The 12,527-nt window shown below is 43.3% G+C and overlaps 1 protein-coding gene across 2 annotated transcripts in view; it reads right to left on the reverse strand.

The window, feature by feature from the left end:
- The window catches only part of PODXL2 (podocalyxin like 2), a 43,653-nt gene that overhangs the window by 4,212 nt on the left and 26,914 nt on the right, over positions 1 to 12,527 (reverse strand). The window contains exons 1-3 of one of the 2 annotated variants that reach the window (XM_013982020.3): positions 5,879 to 5,927; positions 3,662 to 4,410; positions 3,084 to 3,158 (exon numbers count right to left, since the gene is read on the reverse strand). In XM_013982020.3, coding sequence (XP_013837474.2) covers positions 3,084 to 3,158; positions 3,662 to 4,410; positions 5,879 to 5,894 — 840 coding nt within the window. In that variant the 5' untranslated portion in view covers positions 5,895 to 5,927. Of the gene's footprint in view, positions 1 to 3,083; positions 3,159 to 3,661; positions 4,411 to 5,878; positions 5,928 to 12,527 lie in introns of those variants that run through there. The other variant, XM_003358547.5, reaches the window with a different exon arrangement.

Genomic DNA, 12,527 nt, shown 5'->3' on the forward strand with positions numbered 1-12,527 from the left:
CTTCCTCCTGCTCTCTTGTACCGCTCAAATTTTCTTCACCTTGTGGGTACAGAATTACATCATTTAAAAACAAGAACAGGAGGCTGGCACTGGACAGGAACTCAGCCCATGACAGGAACCTGGGCCCATGCCTCCGGCTCATAGCCCACCATTGTTCCCACCTGGCCTGTCTGGGAAGAACCCTCCTCTGGCCTAGTGGTTCCCTTCACCCCCGTGCCCAGCTCCTCTCCAGCAGCCCTCACCCCCTGGTACCGCAATCACTGTTTCCAGCTGCTCAGCACTCTCTCTCGGGCACGGCCACAGAGCTGTGAGCCAGGACTGTCCTCAAGGCACAGGCACCTGAAGGCCACCTGGACACCCTGATCTCCTTTCTGCTGGAGCCCAAGCTAAGAAGCATGGCTGTCATGCCATGAAAGCGATGGAAGTTCTTTGTTGTCATGGCAAGTGCCAGGCACAGGCCCTGACGAGCACTGGCACCTACTGGCCTAACAGAAGCCAACTCTGCACCTGGAGAGAACCCAAGCAGCTAGGGGTGCCCAGTGCCTAAACCAGCTCCTAGGAGCTGCTTGTGTGCATACCAGAGGAAAGGAAGGCCCCAGGCCTGAGCAGGGTGCATGCACTATAACCCTGGGGCCCCACTGCTTGCAAAAGAAACCCCCTCCTACTGGGCAGCACCTCCCCATGCATGTGTTGCAGCCTGTGCTCCATGGCCTGGGCCGCCCCACATTCTCTGGGTCCAGGTGTCTGCCTGGCTTAAGCCCTAGACCCACCATGTCACTTCTGGGGTGTCTGAAGACTACGTATTTCGTACCACTTGTTTTATAGATGGGAACTAAGTGTCAGTGGCCTGAAGGGGAAGCCCTGGCTTTGGAGTTACATAAATGTGGGTTCAAATCTTGGTTCTCCCATTTATTAGCTCTGTGACCTTTACCAAAACACTCTATCTTGCTAAGCCTCAGGTTCCCTGTCTGAAAATGTAGGCACTGGTCCTAAAACTGTGGGCTTGCTGTGAGGATTCAAAGAAAAGTGCTTATTCAATCATGGATGCTGGTAGAACTGGACATCCCAGTGGAAAATAAAAACATACCGGACCCCATACCTCACTCCATACAAAAAAAGTCAATTTTAGATGCATTTCAGACCTAACACTTTTAAGAAGTGAGTAAAGACAGCTATCTTCATGATTTTTAAGTAGGTAAATATTTCTAAACTAGACCCCAATCCAGTATCCTTGAAGGAAAAAAATTAATAAATTGGACTATTTTATGATCAAATTCAAAAAAAAATTAACTTCCATTTATCAGAGGATGCTATTAGGAATGAAAAGGCAGGAGTCCCTGCTGTGGCACAATGGGGTAGGTGATGTCTTGGGAGCACTGGGACACAGGTTCGATCCCTGGCTGGCACAGTGGCTGGAGTAGGGATCCAGCTTGCTGCAGCTGCAGCTCAGGTGGCAACTGCAGCTTGGATCTGATCCCTGTCCCAGGAACTCCATATGCTGCAAGGCGGCCAAAAAAGAAAAAGGAAAAAAAAAAGAAGGCGGCCAAAAAAGAAGAAGGAAAAAAAAAGGGTGAAACGGCAACACAGCAAGTGGCAGATGATACTTATGTTATGATTGACAGAGATTTCATATTCAGGATATATAAATAATTCATAGGCACCAATTTTAAAAGTCAGATAACTCAATAGATAAATGTGCAGAAGATCTAAATAGACACTTCACAAAAAAGAGGCTATCCAGCTGGCCAAAATACACATGAAAAGTTGCTCAACTTCATTAATCACCAGGGAAATACAATCTAAACCCACAGTGATGCTACTACACCACACGCCTTGCAAAATGGTTACCGTGAGAAACAAGGCTGCTGGCTGGTGGAGACCTGGCAGCAGGGACACCCTGTGTGTGATCACTGTGCATAGCTGCCAATGGCATCCACTGAAGGGCAGTACATGTGGGTACATCCAGCCACGTGCCCACCCACCAGAGTCCATGCCCCAGGATGCCCGGAGCATCATACAACAGCCTGCTCCCCAAGGGCCCATCAAGAGTCAAGTGAATAAACAGAATGAAAGTGAACACACCCCAACTATACGCAATGATACAGGAGACTCTCCAAAACTGTACAGTTAAAAATGATCAGGATGAGGAGTTCCTCCCAACACTACATGGCTGCTGATGTCCCTTCTCCCTGCAGAAGCTGGAAGCTGATTCTCCAACACAGGTAATAAAGGGTCTCTAACCTAGAGAACACCACACACAGTGGTGGGAGCAGCCAGTGAGCTTGCCCGCACACACGTGTTCTAACAGCCCTCTCCCCACCTTGCTCCCAGAGCACAGGCAGCTACCTGTCCTTTCCAAGGACCTCAGTTCACCCATGAGGAAAGACCTAAAGACACTGAGTGAGAAAATTTTCAAGTGATATAGCCCAGCCAGACCATTCTCCTGAGAAGCTGCAGTGAACCCCCCATTTACACTCAAAGCTTCCCCCAGCTTTGTTTTTGTCTTTTAAGGGCCAGACCTGAAGCATATGGAAGTTCCCAGGCAAGGGGATGACTTAGAGCTGTAGCTGCCAGCCTACACCACAACCACAGCAACGTAGGATCCGAGCTATGTCTGCGACCTACACCACAGTTCAGAGCAACATGAGATCCTTAACCCACTGAGCAGGGCCAGGGATTAAACCCACATCTTCACACACTATACTGGGTTCTTAACCCACTGAGCCACAATGGGAACTCCACCCCCACCCCAGCTTTTTGATGGCCCTCTTTAAACAGCTCTGAACAAACACCACCAGGCATCTGAGGAGAGGATGCGGTAGAAAACCGAGACCACAGTAAACAAATGGGGAAGCAATCTGTACAGAGAGACAGCAGCTCTTCAGGAAGCACTCTCAGTATCCTCAGAGAGGCATGACACAGGCAGAGCTGCCCCTTTAAAGCCAAGAAGCAGGGTAGGGGGAGTGGGCTGGGGGGCAAAAACCCAGAGCCCTTATTAGCATGCTCTTTTCTCAGACAGAGGTGGGAGCCGCTCACCCGGACTCAGAGCCAGGCCTCCCAGGCCGCCCGAGCCCAGCACTCACACAGTCCACGTTCTCCGTCATGTTCAGGATGATGTAGTTCTTCCCGGCCAGGTTGCTCCAGTCTCTGCAAATCACCTGTGCAAGGGGACAAGAATGAGGCTGACTGTCCAGAGGCAGAGGAAATGGCATCGGAGGAGTGGAAGGGGATGACAGGTGTAGCTGTGATGTAGGTGGGAGCAGACAGCCCCCATAAGGCACTGAGAGGAGGCGGGAACTGTGGCACAGGTGCCTGGTGTGCACTGGTGGGAGGCTTCCAGAGGCTGACTTTGAAGGCCAAACAATACCTCAGCTGTGGGTCAGATGTACAAGCTGGCCTCCCAAGACCCCTCTCCTTTGCTCCTGGTGAGTGTGGGTTGAGGAGGATGTGGAGGTGGGGCTGGCGAGGGTGGCTGTGAGGAGCAAGGGGCACCAGAATGAGTGAAAAGTGGGCCGGGGTGCCAAGCTTTCCGAGGCTATTTACTTTGCATGTAAGTGCAATGAGGACACCCACCACAGGGCTGTGTGGCACACCTCCCAGAGTCTCCCAGGGCCTGCAACGCCATCCAGGGGAGAGGCAGACCCTCGCACCTTCCCCTTACCTGTGTGGAGTCCCAGGGCGTTCTAGACGGGGTCTCCACGGCCGGCCCTTCCTGGGGCTGCGGGCTGAGGCCTTCTCGCCCCAAGGGAGTAGAGGACAGTGTTGGCTCCATGTCTTCAGGGGCCGGTGGGAGTGAGGCTGAAGCTCCAAGTGGCAGGGGGTTTCTGTCAGGGGCCTCAGCCCCTCTGGGAGCTTCTGTCTGAGAGAACGAGGCCACGGACGGCACCTCCCCTGGCTCGCCAGCCAATCCAGTGGCTCCTGGCGTGGCCTCCTCGATGGTCTCCAACTCTCCCCCATGCCCTGCGGCCTGCAGCACTGCCCCCCCTGCCCCCAGGCCATCCACGTCCTGACCCCCCAGGGTCACCGGGCTCTGGGAGACTGCAGGTGGGGACAAGCTCAGCTCTAAGCTGCTTCCCACCTCCACACCTGAGGAGGCCTGATCCACAGACTCATCCTGCCTGTGCTCAGAGGTTCCTGCGGTCTGGCTGCTCCGGGTCGGAGGAGAGGTGTGGGCCTGAGTTCGGGCCTCTCCCTGGTATGTGGTCACAGGCAGAAGCTGCTCCTCCTCCTCCTCCTCCTCCTCTTCCTCCTCCACCTCTTCCTCATCCTCCTCCTCTCTGGGGACCACATGCCAGGGTGGCTCCACCAGGCTCATCTTGGGTAGGTGAGAGGGGGCGCTGGGCGCCTCTTGACCCTGGCTGGTGTCTTCCACAGCACCCACCTTCTCAGTCAGGTCCGGAAAAGCATAATCTATGGACAGAGATGCAAAGTTCATTCATTAGCTTCATCGTTCATGGCTTTGCTAAGTGTTTGCTGAGCAGATGATATAACAAAACCAAGAGACCCTCAGGGGCTGGTTGGGAGGCTGGACAGTTGGTCTTGTCAGGAAGGAGCAGGAAACAGACTGGATGTGGGGACACACTGGGGAGAAACAAGGGCCAGGCTGGTCCTTACTTCCCTCATGGGAACAAAATGACATAAATCATGGACGTGGGCAGGTACGAAGTCTGCACAACCTCAGGGGTAGCCCGCTAACAGCTGGCACACATCATCTGTGGTTCTTCATCTGAGCTCTCATCCAGAGACCTCATCACCCCTTTCCTAATGGGTGGGGGGGGTCTTCCAGGTGAAACTCCCCACAATGAGGTCTGAGAACACTCTCATCACAGATTCTGACCACTGTCCCAGAACTGCACTCTTACTCCCTCAGTCAGGCCCTGAGCGGGAGAGGAAAGGTGCACACTGGGCAGAGAGGGGTGCAGGCTGAGCCCACAGGCCCTGAGAGCCTTCTGGGATATTCAGGACCACTGATGGCCCTGGGAGGAAAGCAATCTCCCCATCACCTCTGGGAATGGCATCAAGGTAGAGAACTCAGGCCTCCAGGCACCACAACTGGCTTCTCAACAAACCCGAGGCCCCTTCAGGATAATGACGTGAAAAAAAAAAATCACAGACCAGCTTTGTTGGAAATTCATTCAAAGTATCAGAATCTACATCTACGTAGCAACTTTCACTGGCTGCCATTCCATTTAAAGTAAATATCAAAGGCAGTTCTGAAATACTGGGGAGAAATGGAGGGACTGGGTCTGAGGTAATGAGCTCAGCTACTCATTCTCCTCCTCCACCTCTTCCAAAATGAGGAATTTTTTTTTTCACTGTCAAAATGAAAGTCTAAAAAATTTAGATAAATTTCTGGGAGCATGGGAAGCAACTGAGATGACAGAGTCAGATAAACTTGCAGCCAAAATAAACACAGCACAAGCAGTGGAGGAGGGAGACGCCTCATTAACAGGATTAGGGAGAGGACTACCATGGGGTTAGCAAGGACACAGAAGAGAAAATTCAGGAAACAGAAATTTTTTAAAATTCTAATTAGTATCCTCAGAAAGACCCCAAGATATTGCACCCCCAAGATAAGAACAGGCTAATAAAAAAAATCAAGTCATCTTTAGAAAAGAAAGTTCTTGGAAACTGAAACTCAACTGTTTAAATGTAAAAATATGATTAAAAAGCTGGAAGAAAAGTCATCAGAGTGAAAGCAAGAAGAAAGGAAAGTTACAGACGGAGATGATCAATATAGGGAGCCTATTATCTGGCTGATATGATTTTTAAAAAGACAGAAATAACATGGAGAGAATAAAAGCCAAAGTTCCCAGGCCTCACAGCATGAACCTTCTGAATGGGTTGGCAAACAAGATGAATGATAAAAGACTCACACCTAGCCTCATTCTCATGACATCTCAGCTCTCATAGAACGAACAGGTTACCTACAAAGGAACAAGAAACAGATTATCAAATTACCATCAAGCTTTGCATTAATAACACTAGACCACTGAAAGGAAAAATGTGTTCAAAATTCTGAGGGAAACTTATTTTGAACTTGTAATTTTATACCCAACTGAACTATCATTCAAGTGTGGTTACAAAATAAAGACATTTTCATATAAGTAAGAACATAAAGGTTTTACTATACACAGATTCTGAGAATTACTTAAGGAAGTTCTCTAAGAAATCCAAAAAGAAGACAAGCGAAATCAAGAAACATGAGAGAAACATGAAAATATATCTCAGGATGGAAGCTGTGTAGCAGGCCTAGGGAACAATCGTCAAATTAGAACAAGGGTCCAGAGGGCTCTAAAAACTAGTACTTTTCATAAGGAAAAGTATGCTTTTTAGAAGATAAATGATCACTGAAAGCCACTATAATGTGTCAGTGAGCAACTAGAACAGTCTACCCATCCCATTTCTGTTAACTATACTCTTTAAACTAAGAGTTTCCACTCCTCCACCCCTGCACACACTCTGTGGGGAAGCTTAGCCATGCCCCACACAGAGCAGCCAGTCACAACAGCTGGGATGAGGTGAGCAGGTGGAACAGTGGCCACAGTACTGATGAAGAAATTCATGCCATCCCCCCAAATAGAGCAGCCTAGTACCACCATTACAAACACAAGAGAATGACCAAGATTCATGGACGTTTGAGGAAAGTTGGGCTCAGAAAGAAGCCTGAGGGTGAGAAAGCAAAGCAGTTGGCATCTGAGAGAAGGAATAACCTAGTCAACAACAGAGTACTTAGAAGAAATGATCATTCACTAGAAGTAAAACTGAATATGTAATTTTAAAAAACTCCCTACAAACAAAAGTCCAGTATAAAATGGCTTCAGAGGTGAATTATACCAAATATACCAAGAAGAAACTTATATTGATCATTCTCAAACTCTTCCAAAAGACTGAAGATGAAATACTCCCAAAGACGATCTTGAAGCCACCATCACCCTAATACCAAAACCAAACAAAGATTCCACCAAAAAAGAAAATCAGGAGTTCCCATCATTTCAGTGGTTAACAAACCTGACTAGCATCCATGATGATGTGGGTTCGATCCCTGGCCTTGTTCAGTGGGTTAAGGATTCAGCATTGCTGTGAGCTGTGGTGTAAGTCACAGACATGGCTTGGATCTTGCATTGCTGTGGCTGTGGCACAGGCTGGTGACTACAGCTCTGATTTGACCCCAGCCTGGGAATCTCCATATGCCTCAGGTGCAGCCCTAAAAAGACAAAAGATAAAAAAAAAATCATAGGGAAAAATCTTCAATGAATATAGATGCAAAAATTCTCAACAAAATTTTAGCCAACCAAATCCAACAACACATAAAAAACATCATACACCACAACTAGGTGCGATTCATTCCAAGTTCATGAGGATGGTTCAACATACACAAATCAATCAATGTAATACACCACATTAACAAAAGAGAAGTCAAAAACCACATGACCAACTCAATAGATACAGAAAAAGCATACGACAAAATCCAACATCCATTCATGATAAAAAAAAAAAAAAACTCTTACTGAAGACGGTATAGAGGGAACATATCTCAACCTAATAAAAGCCATTTATGACAAACCCACAGCCAACATAATACTCAACACAGAAAAACTGAAAGCATTCCTGCTCAAATCCTGAACAAGATAAGGATGCCCACTCTCCCCACTTTCATTCAACATAGTATTGGAAGTCCTGGCCACAAAAAACAGACAAGAAATAAAAGGTATCCAGATTGGAAAGAAGATGTAAAGTTGTCACTATATGCAGGTGACATGCCATTATGTATAGAATACCCTAAGGACTCTATACAAAAACTACTAGATCTGATAAAGGAATTCAGCAAAGTAGCAGGATATGAGGTTAACATTCAGAAATTGGTTGTGTTTTTGTATATGAACAATGAAATATCAGAAAAGGAATGTAAAACAGTATCTTTTAAAATTGCATTAAAAAAATACCTAGGAATATTCTGACCAAGGAGGTGAAGAACTTATATGCTAAGAACTATAAAACATTGATAAAAGAATTAAAGGGGATTCAATGAAATGGAAAGATATCCCATGCTCTTTAGAAGAGTTAATATTGTTAAAATGGCCATACTACCCAAAGCAATCTACATACTGAATGTGACCCCTTTCAATTTACCCATGACATTTTTCACAGAACTACAACAAATAATCCAAAAATTTATATGGAACCATAAAAGACCCACAACTGCCAAAGCAATCCTGAGGAATAAAAACAGAGCATGAGGCATAACTCCTCCAGACTTCAGACAATACTACAAAGCTACAACAACTAAACTGTGTGGTATTGGTACAAAAACAGACATACAATCAATGGGACAGAATAGAAAACCCAGAAATAAACCCAGACATACATGGCAATTAATCTTTGACAAAGGAGCAAAGAATATAAAATGGAGAAAAGACAGTCGCTTGAGCAAATGGTACTGGGAAAATTGTACAGCTGCATATAAATCAATGACATCAGAACACATGCTAACACCATGCACAAAAATAAACTACAGTGGCTTAAATATTGAAAAATAAGACATGACACCACAAAACTCCTAGAATAGAACATAGACAAAACATGTTCTAACAAAAATTGTACAAATGTTTTATTAGATCAGTCTCCCAAGGCAATATAAATAAAAACAAAAATAAACAAATGGGACCTAATCAAACTTACAAGCTTTTGTATAGCAAAGGAAAGCATAAAAAGCCCTGAAAAGGTGGATACAAAAACAAGACTGTATATACGCTGTCTATATGAGACCCACTTCAGAGGCAGGAAAATATATACACTGACAGTGAGGGCATGAAAGAAGATATTCCATGCAAATGGAAATCAAAGGAAAGCTGGAGTAGCAATATTCATATCAGACAGAATTTAAAAATAAAGAATGTTACAAGAGAAGAAGGGCACTACCTAATGATCAAGAGACAAGGAATTCCTGCTGTGGCAGAGTAGGTTAAGGATCCAACTGCAGTGGCTCAGGTTGATGCAGAGGTGCAGATCAATCCCTAGTCCAGCACAGTGGGTTAAAAGGACCCAACATTGCTGAAGTGATGGTGTAGGTCAAAGCTGTGGCTTGGACTCAATACCTGGCCCAGGAATTTCCATATGCTGTGGATGTGGCCATAAAAATTTTTAAAAAGGGAGGGAATAATTCCAAGAAGATATAACAATTATGAATATATATGCACCCAACATAGGGTCACCTCAATATATAAGGGAACTACAAGTAGCCATAAAAGGAGTAATAAACAAAAACACAATAATAGTGGGAGATTTTAATACCATACTTTCAGCAACGAACAGAAAATCAACAATGAAACACAGGCCTTAAATGATGCATTAGACCAGATGGACTTAACAGATATTTATAGAACACCCCATCAGAAAGCAACAGAATACATGTTCTTCTCAAGCACACACAGAACATTCTCCAGGATAGATCACGTTCTGGGCCACAGATCAAGCCTCAGTAAATTTTAGAAAAGTGAAATCATATCAAGCAACTTTTCTGACCACATGATAACACTAGAAATCAACTACAAGGAAAAAACTGCAAAACCCACAAACATATGGATGCTAAACAATATATATGCTGCTAAAATAATGGATCACTGAAGAAATCAAGAGAGGTAATCAAACAATATCTAGAGACAAATGAAAATGAAAACCCAATGATCCAAAACCTGTAAGATGCAGCAAAAGCAGTTCTAAGAGGAAAGTTTATAGCAATACGAACTTAACTCAGAAAACAAGAAATATCTCAAAACAACTTAACTGTACACGTAGAGCAACCAGAGAAAGAAGAACAAAACCCAAAGATAGTAGAAGGGAAGAAATCATAAAAGATTAGAGCAGAAATACATGAGATAGAGGTGAAGAAAAGAACAAAAAAGACAAATGAAACTAAAAGGTGGTTTTTGAAAAGATAAAATTGATAAACCCTTAAACAGACACATCAAGAAAAAAAGGAAGAGGGCTCAAACCAACAAAATAGAAATGGAAAAAGAGAATTTATTGGAATTCCCATTGTGGCTCAGTGGGTTAAGAACCCAACACAGTGTCTGTGAGGATGCAGGTTCAATCCATGGCCTCACTCTGTGAGTTAAGGATCTGGCAGAGCCAGAAGCTGCAGTGTAGGTTGCAGACACAGCTCAGATCCAATGTTGCTGTGGCTGTGGCATAGGCAGCTGTATCTCTGACCCTAAACAAGGAAATTCCATATGTTGCAGGTATAGCCATAAAACAAACAAAAGAAAAAAGAAAGAAAAAGGGGAAGTTACATCAGACATCACAGAAAAACAAAGTATCATAAGAAAACTATAAGCAACTATATGCCAATAAAATGGACAATCTAGAAGAAACAGACACAATCTTAGAAAGGTACAACCCTCCAAGACTGAACCAGGAAGAAGTGGAAAATATGAATAGATACATCACAAGCACAGAAATTAAAACTGTAACTTAAAAATTTACAAAAACAAAAGTTCAGGACCTGATGACATCACAGGCAAATTCCATCAAACATTTAGAGAAAAGTTAACACCTATCCTTCTGAAACTATTTCAAAAAAACTACAGAGGAAGGAACACTTCTGAACTTATTCCAGGAGGTTATTATCACCTTGATACCAAAACCAGAGAAAGATACCACAAAAAAAAAGGAAATTACAGGCCAATATTACTGATGAACATAGAAGCCAAAATCCTCAACAAAATACTAGCAAACCAAATCCAAAAATACCTTAAAATGATCATACACCATGATCAACTGGGATTTATCCCAGGGATACAAGGAATTTTCAGTATCTGCAAATCAATTAGTGTGACACACAACATTAAGAAAGCAAAGAATAAAAACCATAAGATCATTTCAATAGCTTCAGGAGAAGCTTTTAACAAAATCCAATACCCATTTTTGATAAAAACACTCTAGAAAGTGGACATAATGGAAAGTTACCTCAACATAATAAAGACCATATATGACAAACCCACGACTATCATTCTCAATGGTGAAAAGCTTAAAGAATTTCTGCTAGGATCAGAAACAAAACAAGGATGTCCACTCTCGCCACTTTTATTCAACATAGTTTTGGAAGTCTTACCCATGGGAATCAGGAAAGAAAAAGAAATAAAGAAATCCAAATTGGAAAAGAAGTAAAACTGCCACGTTTCTACACATAGAAAATCCTAAAGATGCTACCAGAAAACTGTTAGAGCTCATTGATGAATAAGGTAAGGTTGCAGGATACAAAATTACTACACAGAAATCAACTGCATTTCTATATACTAAAAATGAAAGATCAGAAAGGAAAATTAAGGAAACAATCTCATTTACCATCACATCAAAAAGAATAAAATACTTTAAGAATAAACCTACCTAAAGAGACAAAAGACCTGTACTCTGAAAACTATGAGGCTGATAAGAAAAATCAAAGAGGACACCAACCAATGGAAAGATAAGCCATGGTCTTGGGTTGGAAGAATCAATACTGTCAAAATGACTATACTACCCAAGGCAATCTACAGATTCAATACAATCCCTTTCGAATTACCAATGGAATTTTTCACAGAACTAGAACAAAAAGTTTTAAAATTTTTATGGCAATGCAAAAATCCCCAAATAGCCAAAGCAATTCTAAGAAAAATGGAGCTGGAGGAGTCAGGCTCCCTAACTTCAGACTAGACTACAAAGCTACAGTCGTTAAAACAGTATGGTACAGGCACCAAAGATAACAGCCATATAGATCAATGGAACAGGACAGAAAGTCCAAAATTAACCCAAGGACCTAAGGTCAACAAATCTACAACAAAGAAGTCAAGAACATACAATGGAGAAAAGACAGTGTCTTCAATAAGTGGTGCTGGGAAAACTGGACAGCTACATGTAAAAGGTTGAAATTACACATTCTCTAACACCATACACAAAATAAACTTAAAACAGATTAAAGACCTAAATATAAGACCAGATACTATAAAACTCTTAGAGGAAAATATAGGCTGAACACTCTTTGATATAAACTGCAGCAATATCTTTTCAGATCTACCTCCTAGTGTAATGAAAATAAAAACAAAAATAAACAAATGGGACTTCATTAAACTTAGAAGTTTTCCACATCAATGAAAACTATAAACAAAACAAAAAGACAACTCACAGAATGGGAGAAAATATTTGCAAATGAAGTGACCAACAGGGGATTAATCTCCAAAATATACAAACACCTCATTAAGCTTTTATACCAAAAAAAAAAAACCAAGATTAAAAAAGTCAGAAGATCTAAACAGACACTTCTCCAAAGCAGACAGAGAGATGGCCAAAAAGCCATGAATAGATGATCAATATCACTAGTTATTAGAGAAATGCAAATCAAAACTACAATGAGGTATTACCTCCCATCAGTCAGAATGGCCATCATCAAAAGTCTACAAACAGTTCTCTTGTGGTACAGAGGGTTAAGGATTTGGTGTTGTCACTGCAGTGACTTGGGTCGCTGCTGTGGCATGGGTCTGATCCTTGAC

This window comes from Sus scrofa, chromosome 13 (assembly GCF_054392235.1).
Source record: "Sus scrofa isolate SSC_HxYL_T2T_F1_AM1 chromosome 13, Sscrofa_HxYL_maternal_Yorkshire_Landrace_v2.0, whole genome shotgun sequence".
Classification (NCBI taxonomy): domain Eukaryota; kingdom Metazoa; phylum Chordata; class Mammalia; order Artiodactyla; family Suidae; genus Sus; species Sus scrofa.